The sequence below is a fragment of the Centroberyx affinis genome, unplaced genomic scaffold (genome assembly GCF_046629955.1).
Source record: "Centroberyx affinis isolate AG114_WGS23_722 - 3 ecotype Tasmania unplaced genomic scaffold, CSIRO-AGI_Caff_v1 ptg000932l_1, whole genome shotgun sequence".
Classification (NCBI taxonomy): Eukaryota; Metazoa; Chordata; class Actinopteri; order Beryciformes; family Berycidae; genus Centroberyx; species Centroberyx affinis.
In genome coordinates this window covers 11,852-33,668 of record NW_027279509.1, presented here as the reverse complement: position 1 = coordinate 33,668, position 21,817 = coordinate 11,852, and the positions used below count along the sequence as shown (strand labels likewise).

Here is a 21,817-nt window from a genome sequence, read left to right as displayed (position 1 = left end):
TACTTCTCGGGTTCCTCAAATGGACTTGAATATAGGTCTATATGAGATCAGGAACCTGTAAAATACAACATGTATCACACACACACAAAGACAGAACACAGAAATATTTGTAAATTACATAGGTAAATCAACAATTTAAAAAAAACCATAAATTAGCCTACCATCAACCATTTCCTTTATATCATTCCATATTCTACCCATTTTCTAGGAACGACGTTGTTTTCTTAAAAGCATTAAATAGGATCTTTGTGATCCACACATAACGACAGCTGGGAGACCAGAGAATGAATGGGCTCAAAACATTTGTATTACAATAGACCGATGGGTAGGGAGGACAGCCATTGGCCGCAGTAGCAAAACCTCGATTCAACTCTGGCTAATTTGTCTGAATGTCGGACTGGGACAGAATTTAACATGCTGACAAATTTCAAAACAATCTGTCCACAATAACCATCACATATAATGTTAGCCTGGTTAGCCTACATAACTAATTTTGAGGCATAATCAGTCTGCAAATGCTTGCAATTCCGACCTGCTACAGAGCAGAAATATCAAAGTATTCACTCATTTACTGTGTCCATCGGTTTACACACGCACACACATAGTCGTATGAATACAGTGAGATGTAGATAAGGTTACCTAGGATGACTCGTCCGCCCAAACATCTCCGCGTCGTTTCGCACAAAGCCGACATAGTCCAGCAGCAGACATCATGACGTCACTGTCTAACGAGGAGTGCGGCAGTCACGGAAGTTGTAGTTTTTCTGGGTCGGTCAACATTTTTCATTCATGAGATGAGATAACATTAAACTTTAATGATCCCCGTGGGGAAGTTGCATTCTTGCAGCAACAGAATCTAATCAAAAACAGGGAGTAGGATGATAGCGCAGTATAATAGCGCTAAATAAATATAATAGGCTACAATAAATTAAAGAGGATAAGCAGCATGCTAGGCTTGCAACAAAGACATTTTCAGATACAAGGATGTATGCAGTTACCCGATTTACACAGACATAGCCTAACTCAAGACTTAATTCAAGGGCATATGTGCAGGGTGTGCAAAAGCAACTGTTCAAATGTAGGCTACTATTTACTACTACTACTACTACTACTATTAACTATTAACATTAACACACAGATGGGGGTAAACAGAATGTGACAATATAAAAAATAAATGTGCAAGCAAGGCCCTGTACAAATGTGCACCAAATGCAGCCTACATAATATTCTAGAGAATGTATGCACAAAAATAAGCTACAGAAATGTACAGATGTTCATCGAGTGTGAGATTCAAACCTTACAAAAATGTTTCTTTCTAAGAGACACAGTGTATGCATCTGATTTATGAAAACAGGATAAAAACATATTATGGAAAGTCTACTCTATTGGCCAACTATATTAGTTATTATTTATGTGTCACAAAATGGACAGGGGAGAACTGCTCATACAATGCAATCAAAACAGACACAACAGATAACAAATCACTCCTTTATAGTTAAATTATCCCATTTTATGTATTTTACCACCAGAATTATAATTTTTCATTATTAAATACCATGATATTAAAGATTTTGTGCCCAATGTATGTCTTGCATTAAAGATACCTGTTGTTCCTCAAAGAGCTGACCAAGATGTTGTCATGTGTAGAACTGGAAGTGTGTCAGTAGAACTACACTTAAATCTTCAACTTTACTTGTCATTTTTTTTTCTTTTTCAATTATGTTCCTTATCTTTAGATTTCTGGCACAACAATTGGCATGAAGATGACACCCTGTTTTGCTTGCCTCAGTATACCATGTCATATCAGTCACAAGAAAATCCTTTGACACAGATTACTACCCTTTTGGAGTTTTTACATTTTTCAAATACTGATTTTACTCTAACCTACGACTTTGATGCGTTTAGACATGACATCAATTTTACTGACAAAGGAACAGGAATGTGTTATTCATTAGGCTATATCTGCAAGATGTAGACTCAGAGGTGTTATTTGAACTGTTGGTTAAGTCAGCATGTGAGATTTCTTCATCCCATCATCCACTGACTCTTCTTTACCAGCCAGGTGTGATGTCCTCATGCAAAGCTGAAAAAAAAGAGAGAATAAACTAATCCACTAAGCCTGAGTATCTGGAACACACAGTTGATGTGCATGCATCAACAGCAGATCAACACCAGATAATCACAGGGTTTCACCACCTTTCAGAAAAGGATATCAATTACAACAGCAATTCAATTACTGATAGTGGAGCAGTCAATGTCTTACAGACTGGACTGGATAAAATAACATTCCCATTGATAAATACTTTTAATCTATCATATTAAAATTTTGAGAAAAATCCACTCCCTGAATAGACTGAACTGAAAGTGAATGGTCCTTGGTCTGTCCTGAGGCCTGAGAAACAGAAAGTGTATTGGCCAGTTGGTGGTACTGTTGCAACATATTGTAGGATCCTCCACAGTTCAGCTGCTTGAGAGAGATTCCCCCACTGTGACATGCCATCATTACAGAAAAACCTCCTGTGAACTGACTATAGATTTACTATGTGAGCATCCACTGCACTGCACAGCTTACCAGCTCACTACTGATTCCAGTCAATTAAACCAGCCTACTGACCAGTATGAACAAAAGTAACCATAGAGCTGTATGCAAACTTTTATTGTTGCAGTTTATTACAGAGAGAAAAAAATAAGTCTGTCTAATAAGTCACATAGAATTAAAGATAAAGCTTTATTCTAGACAAGATTGTGAAGGGGTAGGCAGGGTTATTATAGTTTGAGATTTCTCATTAGTTTTTATTTTTCTATAGTTTACATTTACATTTCAGTTTAGTTTTAGTTTTCAGTGTTTATAGTTTTAGTTTTTTGTTCATTTTGTCTTTTTTTGTTTTAGTTTAGTTAGTTTTTAGTTATCAAGTTTCAGTTCTAGTTTTAGTAAAGTTATTTTTTAAAGGTATAATGACAGAAGTTCAGAACAGGTATTTTGTACGTTTTCAAGATGTATCGTGTAATAAACAACAAATCATAAATTCATAAAAATTAATAACATAAATATTTCAATACATCCTCAACTAACCTCAACTTGGGACCAACTTGGATTCTTGCTGCACAGATTAAACACACTCGCAGACTCAACAGTAATCTGAATTCAGGACTGGCATGTATATTCAACATGGGTTGTGCAAACAGTGAACACTGGCACTTCCTCCAAGAACAAATGGTGTATGAGGGCCAAACAAGTCGTTCTACAGGATAGTGGCATCTCATGGCGTAGTTAAAATAACCAAAAATGTGTGGCCTAAAATTCATTCATTTTTACCCTGCACATAAACAAAGACAAAGACTACAAACATTTCAGGCATAGTTTATTTTAGCCTAGTTAGTTTTACAAGTTGACAAGTTTTTTATTCCAAAAATCTAATTTGTATTTGAGTTCATGACCATGTTTTTCATCTTAGTTTAAGTATGGTTGGATAAAAAAACTAACAGGAGGCTATACATTCAGTAACCTATTTGTTTTACAACATCACACAAGAATTGTTGAGGCTTACTTTGTTGTAGATCTTCAATGTGTCTTACAAGGATTATTTGTATATTACCACCTGAAAAATCCATATCAATATAATCTGACCGAGGACAGTCTCAGGAAATTTAGCATAACAGTACTTGACGTCAAAATTTGATTGTTGGTTATGTGGAACATTTCTCAAATTCACCAAGAGGAATTCTTGCCACAGTTGCAAATACAGTAGCCTAATTGTTAACCCTCTCTCTCGTTTTTTTGTTTTTCACCCCAACCATGAATCTTTAACAGTTTAACTTTAACCTTTAACTGGGAAAGAAATTGAGAAATGAGAAACATGCCCAGTACATTTAGTTTCAATGACAGAGAGGCATCAAGGGCAAAGAAGGCACCAGCATTAGAAAATACCAAATACTTTGTCTTTATGTGAGCCTTAAATACTCATCCCTCAAATGCCAATGCAGCTCCTTTGCAACTCTCATGGCTTCTGTTTTTGCTAACCTGGTTTTCATGCATCTTTTGGTGGTTTCTGACGGACTCTGGATAAGAGTAAACCTTCCCACAGTTCGAGCAAACATAAACCTTCCGAGAGGCGCTGAAGCTTGGTTTCTCCTCCACTGAGGCCATGGCAACTCCAAAACCTTGGACTGAGTCTGAGGGGTTTATTTGCAATGAATTGCGCTAAATGTCAACATCATCTACATCACTGTTTTCTCCATCTTTTACACTTTCAAAGACCAAGTCTTCTGGACTGCTGTTCTGTTCAGTCTCAACCTTTCTTTTTTTTACTCAATCGTCTGGTCTCTTCCTTCTCATGCCTGCACAGGTGGGTCTTGAAAACCTTCCAGCATGTAAACTCCAGTCCACAATCCTGGCATGTCATGCTGCACTGCTTTGCTACAAAAGAACAAAAAAGGAACCAAAAAACAACATTAAATCAGAAATTTTACAAACACTGTAAAGCAAATCTTGTGCCAATTAGTCTACTGCATTTGAACTCCACAGGCCAATTATCTATATGCATGTATGTTTCCCCTGCAGTGTCATTCATTCAGTACTGGAAAATAATTTAGCATTTTAAATTATGTATTTTGTTAGTGAGTATATAAACTAAATGATTAACACCCATATTGTCATTTTATCAGTACTGTGGAACAAATCATTATTGTCTTCTCTATATAATGTTGTAAACAGCCTCATGGACATTTTGCATTTTGGTACCAGGTAGAAAAAACCTGATCACTACTGGAAACAATAATTAAGAGCAGCAGGAAACACAACACACAAACTTACAAGACTGAGTTGCAGCTGTTCTCTTCGTTCATAGATGGGATCAGTACACCAACACAAGAATAAACCTCTCTACACTTATAAACTATAGCTATAGCTTTTATCATTTTAGATGTATGGCTGAAAAGCTAAATAGAATAACTGTCATCCATAGTATGTGCTGCCTAAAAAGCTGGTTAAAACATTCATTGATGTTGTGCGGTGATCAAGGAAAGATCAAGAAAAGGATCTTAAAAAAATGCGTTGAAGACACAGCCAATAGAGATTGATAGTTTTGGTTATAAATTATTGCGTATGCCTTTCTGGTCAATGGTTGTATTTCATGTCAGTTGCATTTCATGTTCAATAGCTGTAATCAACATGCCCTCACAATAAGTGCAGTACGTAGCCTACAACGTTATCAGTAAATTATTTAACATGACTACAGACTAATTCATTAGTCGGAAGATGAGTGACAACCAGGAAATAGAAATAACTACTACAAACTAGACTAAATAATGATTCCAAAAACATACACATCCACTGAGATGGCTTCACAAATTACTCACACAACACAATTCACACAAAAATGGTTCAATTTAATTGTAGAGAACGTTTTCTTCATTGCAGAAACACCAAGTTAAACTTGTAGTCAAAGGGTATAGAGATTGGTCATGTTCATAAATTAAAATCGGATTGGAACAGTGCTTTTACATACTAATTATTATTTTTCACAAAATCAATGGTACAACTGACTAACAACCTACATGAACTTAAGTGCTACCTAAATATATTTTAGTAAGGATAGCTTCTTCACAACATAGAAAAGTAACATTGAAAAGGAACTTACATGAAAGCTTGTAAATCAGTTAATGCACAACATAATGGTAATTTGATAATGAAAATGTAAGTTTTATGGCAATAACTGACTGTAAGGTTCAACATTAGTCAATTATTTGACCAATTCAGAGTTTATAAAAAAGTGAAGTGCATGTTATTGATTTGAGACATCTGCTCTGCATCTTTTCTCTACTTACATATACGATAGAACCCTGTTCATCCAAACCTCAGGTATTTGAACTGACTGTAGCAAAAGGACAATATATTAGTTGTGCAGAATTGTTCCTTCCTTCTTCCTCATTAAGCATTTAAGTGTTTCAACAACACATTTCATTGTTTGGGGCATTTTGGATTACATGCGCATAGACACATACATGCATAAATGTTTCTTTTTTGATATGTTTGAATATGAAATGCCCAATTCAGTCATCTTGACATTTTACTGGTCAAAATAATCCCTGAGGTTTTCGGATTAACAAGGTTCGACTGAAATTCTTGACAGCTTGTTCAAAAAGGGGCAAAGTTAAATATTTTCTTGAAACTATACACTTGCAACATTTTAGCAGAACAGTTTTCAATCAAGTAAAGAAATTAATAAAAGGTGTTATTTCTTTCAACATTTGTACATATACTATTCCAGTGTAAAGGAGAGCCTGAGAATAAGGAAATGACCTAAGGAACTGCTTTTATTTTAAAATATTAAGTCTCAAATAATATAGAAAAACTACTGAAAACAAGTTGATTTCTCTCTGGTCTGATTAACCTAAATGCAACAAAGGTCCAACAAAGAAATTTGCTTAACACTGAAGTAGTATGGCAACCACGAACCCTTTTCAACAATCTAATGTGTCTTCATTTTAGTTCTGTTCAGTTAGTTTAATATGCTCCACGGGCATGTTCAATATAGTGCTGGTGCAACTCAATTTCTTGACAGAAAGATGTTCCACATTCAAGACAAGTAAGGCCATTGGTATCTCCTGATGAGACAGCAGCAGGGGCATCACTCTGCCGTTTGTAATCACCTATACATTCCTGGTGATGATCGATCAGTTCCTGAATCTCACTGAAGGTCCTGGGGCAAATAGAGCAACAATATGAGTCATCGTTACTGTGCTGAGCTTCATGCTTTTGTAATGCAGTTGGTGAAAGAAAGGCTTTGCCACAATGTTGGCACTTGTGGCTACTTTGTGACCGACTGGATGGGTTAAGCGTATCAGATGGAGAGGAGTTCCCCCTCTTGTCGGCAGAGGGGATGTTAGGTTTTGGAAGTCTTGAAGTCATAGCAGCACTGAGCCTATAACGAAGCTCAATTGGGAGACGACAACGTACCTCATCATGCCAGGCAAGGTGTTGCTGGAGTTGAGTCTCAGTCCAATAGCCATGGCAGCAGAGGGCACAACAGTAAGGCCGGCTCTTTGCCTGAGTCTTATGGATTCCCAGTTGTTCCTCTGTTTGGAAAGCTTTCCCACACTTATCACACTTGAAGAGGCATTTGGCTATATGCTCTGCCTGGCGGCCAAGTGGTGGGGGCACATCAGCCACGGCTTCAGGAGGTTGCATCTCCTGCTTAGGCTCCTGTTTATGCTCTAGGCAAACCTTTCTGTGATTGAGGAGTGCACTGGCAGAGCTGCACTGCTTCCCACAGTCAAGGCAGGGGACAGATTTCAAAGGTGGGAGGTCTAATCTGCTTTTCTTCCTTCCATTGCCAGTAGTGCTATTTTTCTTTGCAGCAATGTATTTGCTCATCACTGTAGCATTGTCGTTTACCGTAGAAACATCTTCTTTCTTATTAACCTCACTGGTCAAGGCAGCAGAATCTTTACTTGCACTTGAAGAAACTTTACTCTTGCCTTTTGTGCTCTTTGAGTGGGCCTGCCATTTGTGGGCACGCAAGCCTCTGACTTTAGCGAAAGCCATAGAGCACAGAGGACACTGGTGAGCTTTTGATTTTAGTTTCTTCGATGAGATGAGATCACTGCCACTGAGTTTGACATCAGCTTGTTCTGGGGCCTGGTCTGTTGATGTGAGCTGGGATCGGTCAGCAGACTCCAAAGCGCTGCTGTGCTCACTTTCATAATGGGCTGCTAAAAGTGAACCTCGCACAAATGTTTCGTTGCATTCTGGACATGAAAATTCTGGCTGCGGTGATTTGTCGCTGCTCTCCACACTTTTGTTTGAATTAGGCTCTGGTTCAGTCTTGATTTGACACAGGGGATTATACAACTGGTGGCGCTGGAGAACGCACAGATGGAAGAATTGCTTGCCACATTTGTTGCACTGAAAATGTCCTTCAGCTTCTGTCTTGTGTGTAACAGAGTTCAAATCATCATCTTTTACTAAAGAGACAGGAAATTTCTTCTCTGTGTGCCATCTTTTGTGAGAACCAAGGGCTGAGTTGGAGATGAATCGTCTCCCACATTCTGAACAGTAAAATGATCCTTTGCTTGGTACTTCCTGTTTAGGTTTCTTCAGTATTACAGACACTGGTAATTTTGTTTTTGCCTTTGATTTGTGACCTTGGAGATGAATTCTTTTGTGAAAATTCAAAGCACCAACCACAGAAAAGCTTCTCTCACACTCTTTGCATTTGTATTTCAAATCAGTTGCACTTGAGTTTTCCAAGTTGCACACATCCATGTGGTTTTTCATGTTTAGCTCCCCAGTGTCCATTTCATTCTTAATTTCAGCATCCATTGTCACTCCTTCACAGACTCCTTTTCTGTTGACATCCATGTTGCCCTTGGGCCATTTAAGAGTATCATTATTTTCTGAGGGTTCTGCAACACCATCAAGTGCTTGACTGTCTCTTTTGATGCAAAGTTTTTGATGAGCCCGTAAGGAGGACTTTGTGTTGAAATGTGCAAGGCATGTTGAGCACTGCCGCTCCTCTAGCACGACAGAGGACCTTGGTGATGACGGTGAGTACCCAGTCTCATAACCATGGCTTTTCATGTGAAACTGAAGAGCTTTGGCCCGTGAAAACAGCTTTCCACAGTCAGGACAGCTGTATGTGTTCTTTTTCACCTGTTCAACTTGATGCTGAAAAGACTTAATGGGGGGTGGGAGTAATTGCACAGTATGCACAACCTGGTGTCTGAGGAGGCTGGAGAATAGACGGAAAGACCTGCTACAGAGTTCACATTTGTGATTTCCATTTTCATGTTTCCGCATATGCAATTTCATTATGCCCCTGTGACGGAATTTCCTACCACAAACTGGACATGCAACCTTAACACTGGAGCGTGGATGTCCATTAACAGAGTGCAAAGATGCTGCAAGACCTTTCCTTTGCCTCAAGTCTGCACACTGAGTTTGACTTTGCTTGTGGTGGGAGTAAGCTCCTAAAGACCAAAAACCCTTTCCACATTGTTCGCAATGATAAATCTTTGGGCCTAGAAGGGTTTTCTTCGGATTGAACACTTTTTTACTGTCTGAAATATCATTATCTTTCTTTTGAGCAGGGCAGTTTTTCCTATGGTTATGCAAGCTACCTGCATGCGAGTAAGACATCATGCAATCTGGACATGAGTATGGTTTTCTTTTAGGGTGGTGCAACTGATGAGAGATCAAGGCAGACATTCGTGAGAAACATTTACCACACTCATCACACTTGAAACTTTTCTTCTCTAATCCTGCAGCCTGGTACATTACATTCTTGTATGGTTTTCGATCCTTGTGTTTTTGTATGTGATTGTAGTGTGTTGCATGGCTACTGGTTTCATGGCCACAGATATCACATGTATAAATGGTTGTGGGCTGACCTCGAGTCTGCTGTTTTTTCTTATGAAGTCCATGCCACATTCTATGAACGCGCAATGATGAAGCACTAGAAAACCAGCGGTAACACTCCGGACAGTCAAATCTTTCGAGTGTCATTTTATCTTCAACTTCCATCGTTTCCAGTGTGCCCTGGTCTTCAACGTGTTCAAAGTCAATTTGTACAATTTTCAGATCCATTTCTGGTTTCAAAACAAGACTACTGGGGGAAACCTCAGTTTCAATCTCGTCTTTTACCTCCTGATCTGATTCACACAGCAGCTCAAGATCAGGATTTGGGTCTTGGAGGGGCTCATCTTCATCAGATTCACTTGCACTGATAACCTCTACATTGAAATCCCCAGTTTCATAACTCTCAGCATCTTCATCAATCTCATTTACATAGGAGTCTTCTTTAGCCATGGTGGTATTAAGCATGTCCTGTGAATCAGCTTCTTCTGCCAAGTGCTGGGTCTCTTCCCTTTTGCCTTCCAAGGACTTATGTTGAGGTAGTGGAGAGGTTGGCTGAGCCTCCTTCTCTGTGTCTCTGAAGACATCAGTGTGATGAAGCTGATGGGAGTGAAGTGCAGAAGCCCTGGAAAACTTCAGCCCACAATCCTTACATTCAAAAGCCTTCTTCTGTAGCTGACATACTTGGTGAAGGAATGACTTTGCTGGGGTCTCTTCACTGTGTGCCAGACGCTGATGCTTGTAGTAGAATGTCAGAGTCATAAATACTTTTCCACACTCCTCACATGGGAACTTTTTTGCATCATCATCTGAATGATTGGCATGCCATCGCTGATGGTTGAAGAGGGCAATATGGCCATTGAAAGTCTTTTTACACTCATTGCAGTAAAAGCTTTTCTTTGGTTTTTCTTTCATCTGTTCTGGTGAGCATTGGCTGTTACGGCTAAATCGCTGGTGTGTTTTCAGGCGTAACATGGCAGTAAAGGCTTTTCCACATGAACACTTAAAAAGTTTTTCAGGAGCATCATCTGTCTGGTTTTCACTGTGCTCGCTTTCCACTATTGGCTCCTCAGTGTGAACTGCATCTCCTGAACCCCTGTTTCGTGACTTTATTAATTTTCCCTCATGACAGCGACGGTGGGCATCAAGAGCTGATGCACGAGAATAACTCCGCCCACAAGACTCGCACTGAAATGACTTCTTTTTCAAGTGCTCAAGCTCATGAAAAACTGATTTAGAGGCTTGCCTGTGTGAGCGCTGATGGTTGAGAAAGTGTCCAATCACACCATAAGATTTTCCACAGTCTGCACATTCATAGATGTGCTGCTTCGTCACACCAGAATTCATTTGAGCAACAGACTGCTTTTGGGGAGCCTGACCATGGTTCTTTACCATGTGCGAGTGGAATTCACTTGATTCAACAAATGAGAGTGAACATAAAGCACAAAACTGAGTTCGTTGACCATCTTTTTCTTCATCATGTAAGCCATCCAACTGGGGGTCTAAATACACTCTGGAGTTGTCTTGGGTGTGCTGATGGCGATGCTCCAAGTAGGCTGCCTCCTCTCTGAAGGTTTCTCCACAATCCTCACACCAGAAAAGCCCATCCCCTAAAAATAGAAAGGGGAAAATGGGAGGTCAGGGCCACTCCTGTTGCCAGAGAAAAGGAGAAATGAAAACACAAATGTGCAGGTGCAAATCAATCTTTATTTTATATCATCTTAAAATTATGTTTCATACAAGCCACACAGTTACTGTGGTGTACTGCTATTTCTCTCTCTCCGTCTAATTAAGAGAGAATACAAGTCAGCTACTGTTTACATTGTACTGGTCATAAAGATGAAGATATATCGCACAAAAAAGCAGTTTAGAGACTTGCGAAAGGCTGTCCAAAACTGTTATGAAGATGATCAGAAAATAGGCTTCTAGGGATATAACAGTACTCGTAAAAAATAAACACATTCAGTGTTATTCCAGATGGTCCAGCACATACTTGAACCAAATAACCTAACCTATAAGTTCAATTTTGAGGTTATTTGAAATATTACAGGCTACTTGTGGAATGTGTTTTATTTTCCATTAGGCATACAGCAACAAAATGCTCTGTACACTCTTGTTATTGCTCAGTGTCAAGGTTATGTGGGGAAAAAAAAAAAATCTAATCGAATGGCATAAGCTTACTTCAAGGCACAGGCTGGTATTAAGAGGTATGTGGCAAATGAAGAAAGTCATAGGCAATAAACCAGTACAACTTTGTGCATCTCAAAATTCCAGATTTCTAGCCTTTTCTGATCCAAGCTATGACAAAAAGGTAAATTGTGAATTTAATAACCCCTTCACATATTTGATAAAATGGCAACAGTTGGAAAATTTATATTGGCACTCAGTGTTTATCCTTTCCACTTGACTGTCAAAGATGTTAATGTTTATGTCATGATTTTTACAATATTCAAGCAGGGTTGGGTTTGAATACAAGTGTGGATTTATTTCAAAATCCAAACCCCTAACCCCTACACTCTGGCCTGATTGAATTGAAAGTGAACAGACCTCAACCCTCATTTAAGAGTATAAAATTACATTAAAAATGTCCATGTTCATAAAGCAACATGCCAGATTACTATTACCAAAACGATTCCCATGTGTCTTTGAAGTACTGAATGAGAGGGTTCTTAAAGCACCTGCGCTGAACAAATTAGTTTCTGTGCACTGAAAGAGTAATGATACTGATGGTTGAAAAATGAAGTACAAACCGCTGCATGCTAATTTGAGCTATTTTCATTGTCATAGGGGCTTAATGATGATTTGTACTTCTTTCTTGAAAGATTGGAACTTTAGACTGTAGTGTAGAGGCTGCCCAAAATTAGGACAAGGACAAGAAAGCCTCTAGAAAAATTGAATTTTTCTGACTAATGTGTCAGCGTGCCATTTTTGCCATTGCTAATAATCCCAAAAACAGATGCACCACCACCGTTACATTCATATGGACTTATGATGCATGTTACCAAAAATTCATCTGAGGCCACAGAGGTAATGCTGACTTGCCTACAGTAAGACACTCACGTATTCAGTTCTTACACAGAACACACTTATGTTTATCTTACTATTCATTGTTATAGATACAAAATATGAGACACATTCCTGTGCAAAGCAGTGCTACCTCTCATTATCACGCAATATTTCACTTTGGTATAACAAATGTAAGTTGCTATACTTATATCCTCATGATCTTTAGTCAAGCATTGCATAGCATAACATTGACTATCCTGGGGTGTGTTTGAAACGGTGTACTGTCCATTTAACATACAAAGCTTGACGTAAAATGAGTATGTAGTGCCTTTACATTGCATAGTAGGTTGATTTTGTGTACGTGAGAAGTGCCTGGATACGGGTATTTCTGAGTGAGTTGCCAATGTTATTAAAGATAGGCTACCCCATAATGCCCATAATGCACTGCTGCTAGACAGTGTCAAACAACTTCAAATGCAAGTAGACAATATCTATTTCACTAAATGGCTCGTATGTCATCAGATATTATTAAAATGCTAATAACGTATTTAGAATAAATATTTTGTTGTTTAATAGCCAATTTGTAATAATTTACTTTTATTTTGCAAGCTCTCTTGTCACAGGGAGAACTGGATAGAATTTAATTAATCATTTCTAAGAGTGCTAATCTATGTATATTAGTTTGTTGGATTTAAGTTGTGTATTTTTCAGCTGATCGTGTAATGAGGTCTTTTTTTTTTTAATAAAAGTATGAATTTGAGCCATGAAATGATTATATACTGTAGTTCATAAGTTCATAACATTTAATTCTCACATTCTGTGACAGGAGAGAAAAAAAAAAGAGTTTAATTTGCAACAGTGTTCCAAGAGTTAAGTCCTGATGACAAACCCACAACAGCACTACTGATTAAGTCAACTAACATGGTGGGAGTCAGCTAGCCACTTGGCTGGCTAGATAACTAGACCCTAATATTAACCTGTTAACAGGTGTTATTATCTTTATTATTATTCATTTATCTTATTTCATTTATTTATGTTTTACCTATTTTATCTCTTTCTTTATTTCTTTTTTTAAATGCCATTTTAAATAGTTGTGGTGTGTGGCCCTGAGCAAGTTGGCTTAGGAGGATTTGTATGTATTGTTTCTGTTTTATATGAAGCACATTGGATTTGCCTGGCGTATGAAATGTGCTATATAAATAAAGTTAGCCTTGCCTTGCCTAATATTAACTTATGAGATAGGAGATAGGATAATTCATCTGTATGGTTTCACAACTTGGCCTGGTCATGAGATGTACTCTTTGAATATACTTAAATGTGACCATAGAGCATACTTAATCAGCACTGAATGGGCACAGTAAGCAGTACATAGTCACTGAATATGTATTATGTATTATGTTTGCATTTGATTTTGAACACACAGTAGCAATGTTACTTATTTTCATTTCTGGTCATACTTAAATGATTAACGTTAACTTAAATCATACTTAACTTAAATGCGAACTTGCTTGAGCAGCCTATATTCTATACATTTTAAAACGGTAGCGTGTTGGTAACATAATGCATTAGTGCCTGGTTGCACAAAGGGGGGGGGGATATTTTGCAACATGTCCAACAGTAACAGCCTGCGCTAAAGTTACTGTAGGTGACTATGCGTGCACACACTGGTGGTAGCCACCAGTGTGACGATGATGCTAACGACGTTATCGTTAATGCAATGCTAACCAACGCAGGATACTTACTGTCAATGCTGTTATCGACCGTTGTACCGCCATTGTTTTTGGATTTTTTGTCTGACTTGCCGGGTTCGTTTTCATCTCCATCCTCTTTGATCGTTGCGACTGTTGCTTCGTCCATCTTGGCGTGGCAGTGTTGCTTTGACTGGAAGTGATCGTGCTAAGCTTAGCAAGTGCTAGTTAGCTAACTAACGTTACCTAGCTAACCAGGTTAGGCCACAATTTTAGATACACGGTACTGTTTTAAAGTTGTCCTTGTTCTTATCAGCAGTTTGCGCTTGGTCGGGGTGAAAGGGGGTGAAAATATCATGTGTAATAATCCAATTAGCTAACACAACACAGTGTAGCATCTTGTATTGCTCTTGCCCACTGCGAGCGACGCACGACCTGCCTCCTTAAAATAAACAACAACGCGCACTGCTAGGCTAGCTAGCTAGTTTGCTACACACGCCTGCGCCGTGCATGCGTCCTCCGACGGAAGTGTCATAGGTGCAGTGATTCTCAAAGTAGGATCCCAGTCCACGGGGTCCCCGCAAAATGAACAATGTTTATTTTCATTATGTTATTAATTTGAAGTTAGGATTTTGATCATAGCCCGTCCCCAGCAACAGTATAAACAGTTGTGTACAAATCATACCACACAACAAAAATATTCTCAGATGGGGCTCCCTCAGACAAAATCTTATCAAATGAGGTCATATAGCCTAAATTATAGCCTATTTATTTGGGCGTCCTTGAAGTGACAATATTTGGGAAACTGATTCAGTGTGTTAAGCCATTTACATGACCCTAACCCTTGATACAAACCTCTATTGACTTGGTTGACTAAATCTTTTTCCAATTTCTCACTTGCCTTAATACAAAACCCCAATTCACTTTTTTTTTAGGAGCCTAGCCTACAGCATACCATTCATAGATATCGAGGGCAGACTATGCATGAGTTTAAGTTATGAAAATAAAACCCAGAAAATGAAAATAATAATAATAATAATAATTGTGTTGTTAAGTCTCAGACAGTTTCAAAACAATAATTTTACTTTCAATTGACAGTTTAAATGCCAAGATCAGTTTTTTTGTTTTCTATTTGCCCATACAGTGAAATATTTCCTTGCAGTGACATTAAAAAGCATTGTATTGAGCATGTTTTTACTTACAATAACAGTAATGTTAATAGCTTACTACATATTTCAGTGCTTTTATTTAAGTAGAATTATGATTGGGGGACTTTTATCTTACTTATCTTACTCTACCAAAGTAATGAGACTTTTTTTTTTTAACAGAATTTGTGCACTTCCGCCTCTAACTACAGGATATTCCAGGAAGCAGAAACACAGCAAGATATCATGGAGCGAATGCTGAATTTATGTTTGTTTTCCAGACTCAAATCCAAAGCCAGCCCAATCTTTTACACACTTGCTGAAATTCTTCTCAGGTCATTCTTATTTTACTCTATTCACTCTCTTCGCAAACAAAATGTAAGAAAATGTGTCAGACCTTCAAAATATGAAGATTTCACAAAACAGGATTCATATCTTTGCAAGTCATCTGTGTTAAGTAATACTCAAGTTAAAGTTGATAAATGTAAAATGATAACCCTGAAGTCAGGGAATGTGAAATAGTAGGCGTACCTATCAAATATTGAGCAACACAACAATAATCAAAAACAAGTTTTTATTCAATCCAATATCTAGACATCATGGGAAATTTCTATTTTTTTTCTCCATGCTAAAACAATGGATAGAGGTAGTAGGGCACATGTTTTAAATCTTAAGACACTGCTCAGGGACAATTCTTTACAAAATAGATCATGGGTTTAATTTTTACAGTAATAATTATATTTTTAGTTACATAATAGGCACACCAAATCTACCCAAATGACCATTACCAATGTACATATTGTGTAGTAACACAGCAGGGTTGGAAAGGAGTTTGGATTCTGCACTCAACCTACACAATTCTGGAGGGAATTAAGTCATTATTCATAAAGACACATTGCTTTTTATTCAAAGGTTGACTTGAGTCTTATGAATATAGGTACATTCTGCTCTGAAGTGGTCATTCTTATTAGCCTTAGCCCCTCACTGGTACTTGGTAAGAGATATACAGCACATGGCACTCAGCAGTTTACTATGAATGCTAAGTACTACCAACTGCAATCAGGTACAAACTATGAAACTCTTTAGTCATGACACATTGCCAGTTAACAGTTAGCTAATTTGACTCACCCTGACGGAGCAAAAAAGACTTTTCATAGCATCGGTTGCATGTTTGCCTTACTATTGTGAAAAAATGTTAACAGAGTAATGACAAAACTTCACGTAAATCAAAGTTGAATTTATTACAAAATTCACTATTTGACAACAATGTCAGCAATATTATGTAATAAAAGACTACTTGCTCCCTGTTCCCATTAGTCACTTAAGAGTTAAATTTAGAGAACACTCTTACTGTGAAATGACCTTTACATGGTAACTTTGACACCCCTAGATAACTACTTTTGCTGAGACCAAATTCATACCATATTGATCAGAATTTCACTGAATACGATTTTTGATTGGGCCCGGCCAATGGCCCTGTGAATAGAAAAGTTTCCTAACTGGATTGTACCCAGTGACCTTTTCATGGTATGTTCTGACACATGTAAGATGTGAGCACCATAGTCCCCCCTCCCCCCAAAAAACAAAAAATTGCATTTGTTTACAGTATCTTAGAAAGAGTTGCTCTGTATATTGGGAGTGAGGTCACATTGTTGAGTCTACCTTTAGCACAAACTAGGCCTAGAATACCAAGACAGCAGACATGCAGACTGTACTCATAAAGGCACACAGTATACTGTACATGAAGAAACACAGTTCAAATGGTTTATGACATCTGAACAGAACTAGAAAAGTACTAATATTGTCTGAACCTAAACTTCATTGGCAATGAATGAAATGTAGTAGAACCACACTAATCTGCACCCATCAGAAGTTGTTTAAACCAGTGAAATATTTGGATAACTTAAATGCATTTAAAATGACAGTGAAACTCATTCAATGGCACATGCATATACACCTCCTACTCCAATTAACAGTCTACAGTCTAATGTGGAGCTGAAAGACTTTAAATCGCATATAACAACATTAATTCCATTAATTGTGCACAACCAACTGAATAAAGTTTCACATACATCTTTTCATTCATAATGCCCATCCAGTTAACTGGTCAAATTGGACATCTGAGGTTCAAATAAATGAGGCTCTATTGGACAGAAATTATAAAAACCAAAAAAGCTAAACCTTGTTGCTAGTGTAAAACTGTCAAATCTCTCCTTGTGCATGTTGCAGGTAATGCATCTGTAGATCCAACTCCCGAGGAAGAGAGCACCCACATATCATGCACTGAAGAAGCCGTTCTGGGGCAAAAGGCAAACGGGCTCCAAGTTTGTGAGGTTCTGTCCGTGGGGCAAGCTGAGGTAGGGACAGGGTCTGTGACAAGTGTGGCCTCTCGCTCATGACTGCCTGTGGTGTGAAAAAGATATTTGGGTGTGGAGGTCTTGAAAGTGCACCAACTGCGACAGAATGAAGAGGGTGAGGGCCAGGCAAAGCAAGAGGGGGGAGCGGAGCAAGTGGAGGTGAGAAAAAGGGAGAAGGCTGATTTATGATTATTTGAGTGCCCGTTACCATTGGTTGATGCTGCAGCTCCTGTCCATTCCCTGGTTTGAGTGGGCCAGCGAGCAGGGTTTGAGGACCCACTGGATTAGTTTGGAAACCCCATACCGCTGTTCCTATCCCATGGGCAAAACGGTGAGGCTCATATTGTATGGAGATGGGAACCTTTTGAGTGGATGTCTGACTTTGTACATTGGCCCAGCCAGATGACACCTGCTTTTGCTGTAGCTGAAATTCTTGATTACTGCCTAATTTGTCAGAGGGGCTTATAGTCTTTGGAATGCCTGCCGGTGTTTGGAAGTCCCACAAGGTGCTACCTACCCCATGAGATACAGGGGTTGAAACGGACATAGCACTGCTTTGGTCTATTTGAGCTGAGGTGGATGCACCTGCTAAGCCTGAAGCCCACTGTTTTTGCGGCTCACAACCATTCCATGGCTTTTCTGGCTGGCTAACAGTCGACTGTATTACTTGAGGATTACTTAAGTCCCACACTCTACTGTCATCTTTTTTAGATGGTGTGGATGGCTCATTCCCAGCCTTTTGCGTTGACACTGGGGCACTTGACCATCTTGGCAGTTGAAGCTCTTGACCAAGCTTATTTGGAGAGCTCTGTGAAGTTGATGCTAGCGGAGTAGGTCTTACACTCCAAAGTGCTGCCCCTTCCATGTAGGTTGGGGAAACAGGAAATTCATGTTGCGAAGAGCTAGTGGAGGCTAGTGCTGTGGGTGCCGGTGTGCTACTCCAAGTCACAGACTTGGGTTGTCTGTGCTGCTCAATCTCACTCACAACTGACGGACTGGATTTATTTGGCACAGCTGCTGGAAGGGAGCTGACAATTGAAACAGTGCCCTCTTTCATGTGCAATGACTCTAAACTCTGAACTGAAGTCGGGCCAGACTGAGATATCAAAGGGCTATCTATCCAGCCTGGACTTCTCTGATGGTGTTGCTGTAGGCCTGCTTGTGGTGGGCTGTCAAACTGTGTCTGCTGCGGTGCTAAATGTGGCTGAGACTGCTGAGACAGTGGAACAGGCATTACTTCTCCACCATCCACCTTCCACTGGACTGGTGGAGGGTGAACCTCTGACAGCCACGGCTCCTTCTGCTGTCTGCCTTGTAATTCCATGCGAGATGATAGCATGGGAGTGTGTGGTTGGACTGCCCTCCTGTGCAACTCAGCATCTCTCAGTGTAGGAACTTGATATGGAGGTGGCTGCTGAGAGGCAACCATCCCTGAGGCTCCAACTGATCTAGGCCAGGTCCACGCAAACCTACCCCCTCTCCTTCCCCTGCTCCCCCTGCCTCTCATCCTAGTGCCCGCTGGAAAGGAATTATACTGGCTGAAACCTTGGCGCTTGCGAGCATGGATTTTCTGATGTACTAGGAGGCTGCTAAACCAGGAAAAGGATTTGTGGCACTCGTCACAGCGATGAGGTCTCTCTCCTGTATGTGTGTTCATGTGATCACGGAGCAGATAGGCTAATCCAAAGCTCTTGTCACAAAGGTCACACTTATGAGGTTTCTCCCCATTATGAGACAACATGTGGTGCTGAAGTTGGGCCTCATCGCTATAACCTTTACGGCAGCTAGTACAACGGAATGGTTTCTCTTGATGCAGCTTTTGATGGGTCTTCATGTTCTGAAGGAAGGCAAAGTCCTTCCCACAGTCAGGACATTTGTATGGCTTCTTGCCTGTGTGGATGATGAGATGTTGCTGTAGGTAGCTGCTGAATCGAAAGCCCTTGCCACACACTTTGCACTGGTAAGGCTTGTCCTTGGAATGAATGCGCATATGCAACTCTAACACCGAGCGGTGACGGAACATTTTGCCACACTCTGAACACTTGTATGACTTACTACTTATTCCATCACTCCTCCATTTTCCTTGCACATTATCACTACTAAATGGAGAAGCTTTACGTACAGGTCCTGTCTTCACCTTTTCTAAATAGTGTGCTATAGACTTGTGGACTTTTAACAAATGTCCATAGAAACTTGGCTCATCACGAAAAATACTTGGACAGTGGGGACAGGTGTGTCCTTTTTCCCAGGTCTTGTCAACATCCTCCCTTGCAGGCCTGGATCTGCTGTCAATCTTTTCATACTCTGCCTCATGAATAAGCATGTGGGCTCTCAGGTTAGCAGGTGTATAGGAGGTCTGTGGACAAAGGGGACAGCTGAACACACGTTTTGGTTCCTCGCTCTGGTTTGTATTCTCCTTTCCCGGTCCTCTAGCTGTCTCATGTACAGGCACAGGGGCCTGCTTGCTAGGCTGATCAGCAGAGGAGAGGGGGTTGTTATCATGCAGCCTATGCTGACGGCAGTGCGCCTTCATGTTCTGGGCAAAGGCAAATTTTTTACCGCATTCGGGGCAGCGGAAGGGCTTCTGGCCTGTGTGCAGATACTGATGCTGATGCAGGAGGCTGCTATACTTGAAGGTCTTACCACAGACATTGCACTGGTGAGAGCGCATGTTCTCCGTGTGCTTACGACGATGGTCTTCCATGACAGAGTAGTGTTTGAATACCATGCCGCACTCAGGGCATTCGTAGGGTTTCAGGGCGGCATGACATCGCTGGTGTAACCGCAGGGTCGCACTGTCGGGGAAATTCTGATAGCACTCTTGGCATGTAAAGATGCTCTCCAGGGAGTGGGACTGCATGTGCTTGGTGACAGATACCTTAAACTGGAACTCTTGGCGGCACAGGGGGCAGTGGTAAGGCTTTTCTGGGATACTGTTGCAGTTGTGGTCCCTCAGCTTATCCACTGTAGGGAAAATTTTCTCACATTGGGCACACTTAAAACTCCTGTCATCCCTTGTGTGTATCTCCCTTGTGTGTACCTCCCTCTTTGGAGTTATGACTTGCTCCTCCTTCTCTTTATGCTCATTTCGATGTTTGATGAGGCTGCTGCGGTGTTGAAAGGTAAGGCCGCATTCTTTACAGGTAAGGGGGGTCAGCTCATCCTCGTGTGCATGGAAGTGACGGTGAAGATTGAACGTCTCACGTCGGGTGAACCTCATCCCACACTCTTTGCACTGCAGACCCCACCTTCTTGGTTTAGCAAATGTATCAGCTTCCTCTCCTCTACCTGCATCTTCATCATCACCATCATCTTCCACTTCCTCTATCCCATCAACTTCTCCCACCAGTTTGTCACCCACATCCTTTACGGTGCTCTTCTCGTCAGAATGTGACTTTTCTTTGTGAATCTCTTGCGCATCTGCATCAGAGGTAGCTTCAACAAGTGTATCTGGCTGCACCTCGGGTTTCTCCACATCATTATTGTGGTCTAGAGGAGAAAAGAACATCATGGTAATATTTTCACTAATAATGAGCAATAAGCAACCTACCTCATCAGTGGTTGCTGATATTTCGGTCACCTAATAAACTGTATGCTAATAAAAGAGTGGCCCCATTCAAGCACAGAGAACAAACCATTTTGGCGGAGGGTAACTTGTTTATATTATGGAAACTAACGTTACTCCAGATGCTGGTGGGTTAAAGCGGTAGTGAGAGCTACAGCTAACGTTAGCCTGGAAGCTAAAGCTAGTATAAATACACAGAAACAACGTTAGCATACCAGAGTTCCCAATTTTTTCCTTGCGCGTTTGCAAATCTTCATCGTCGTCTTCCGTGTCGGACCAGTCGAAACTCCGCTGAACGCTGCTAGCCACCTCGGTGTTGTGGGCCATTTTTTCTGTCGATTTTGGATCTTCCAGTGAATTACATGTCGTTGTGTCAGCTTCAGGCTCGCCACTAACCTCAGAATGGCTGGCAATATGATCGCCATCGTTGCTAACAGTGGCTTCTTGTCCACCGGTGGGGCTCTCCGCGGATTTTGCACTTGCTATTTCACCCGCCGGTTTTAAATTACATTCCGATTCGCACACCTCGGTCTTTTCCCCTGGTGTTGCCACCTCCTCGACAGGGGATTTCTGCCGTTTCGGGGACTCCGATGGGTCTACGGCGGCCATGTTTCACCCATGCACCCCCTTGTCTAGAGCACAAGTATCATCCTAGCCAGAAAAATAAACCGGACTTCCGGTCAACACCTTCACAATAAAAG

At 40.3% G+C, this 21,817-nt stretch overlaps 2 protein-coding genes across 3 annotated transcripts; both read right to left on the bottom strand.

Annotated features, from left to right (window-relative positions):
• Positions 1-5,602: 5,602 nt before the first annotated feature.
• LOC139645935 (zinc finger protein 845-like) lies at positions 5,603-14,453 on the bottom strand. The gene is made up of 2 exons (XM_071521810.1): positions 14,104-14,453; positions 5,603-10,965 (listed from the first exon to the last, which is right to left on the bottom strand). Exons 1-2 carry the CDS (start codon positions 14,216-14,218, stop codon positions 6,506-6,508), a joined length of 4,575 nt encoding a protein of 1,524 aa, XP_071377911.1. The 5' UTR covers positions 14,219-14,453; the 3' UTR covers positions 5,603-6,505.
• A 1,386-nt stretch (positions 14,454-15,839) lies between these two features.
• On the bottom strand, positions 15,840-21,728 carry LOC139645932 (uncharacterized). Of its 2 annotated transcripts, XM_071521806.1 has the most exons (3): positions 21,332-21,728; positions 17,760-21,040; positions 15,840-17,597 (listed from the first exon to the last, which is right to left on the bottom strand). In XM_071521806.1, the coding sequence occupies exons 1-3, from the start codon at positions 21,723-21,725 to the stop codon at positions 17,397-17,399; spliced, it is 3,876 nt and encodes a 1,291-aa protein (XP_071377907.1). In that variant the 5' UTR covers positions 21,726-21,728; the 3' UTR covers positions 15,840-17,396. The 2 variants fall into 2 exon arrangements, with proteins under 2 accessions (XP_071377907.1, XP_071377906.1); XM_071521805.1 differs by having other exon boundaries at positions 15,840-21,040.
• Between the last annotated feature and the right edge of the window lie 89 nt (positions 21,729-21,817).

Excerpts from the sequence above, each read along its gene's own strand:
- LOC139645935 (XM_071521810.1), bottom strand. The coding sequence starts at position 14,218 with ATGGACGAAGCAACAGTCGCAACGATCAAAGAGGATGGAGATGAAAAC. Across the intron at positions 10,966-14,103 it reads GGTCGATAACAGCATTGACA|GGGATGGGCTTTTCTGGTGT; the intron begins GTAAGTATCCTG and ends TTCTATTTTTAG.
- LOC139645932 (XM_071521805.1), bottom strand. The coding sequence starts at position 21,725 with ATGGCCGCCGTAGACCCATCGGAGTCCCCGAAACGGCAGAAATCCCCT. Across the intron at positions 21,041-21,331 it reads GGAAAAAATTGGGAACTCTG|ACCACAATAATGATGTGGAG; the intron begins GTATGCTAACGT and ends TTTCTCCTCTAG.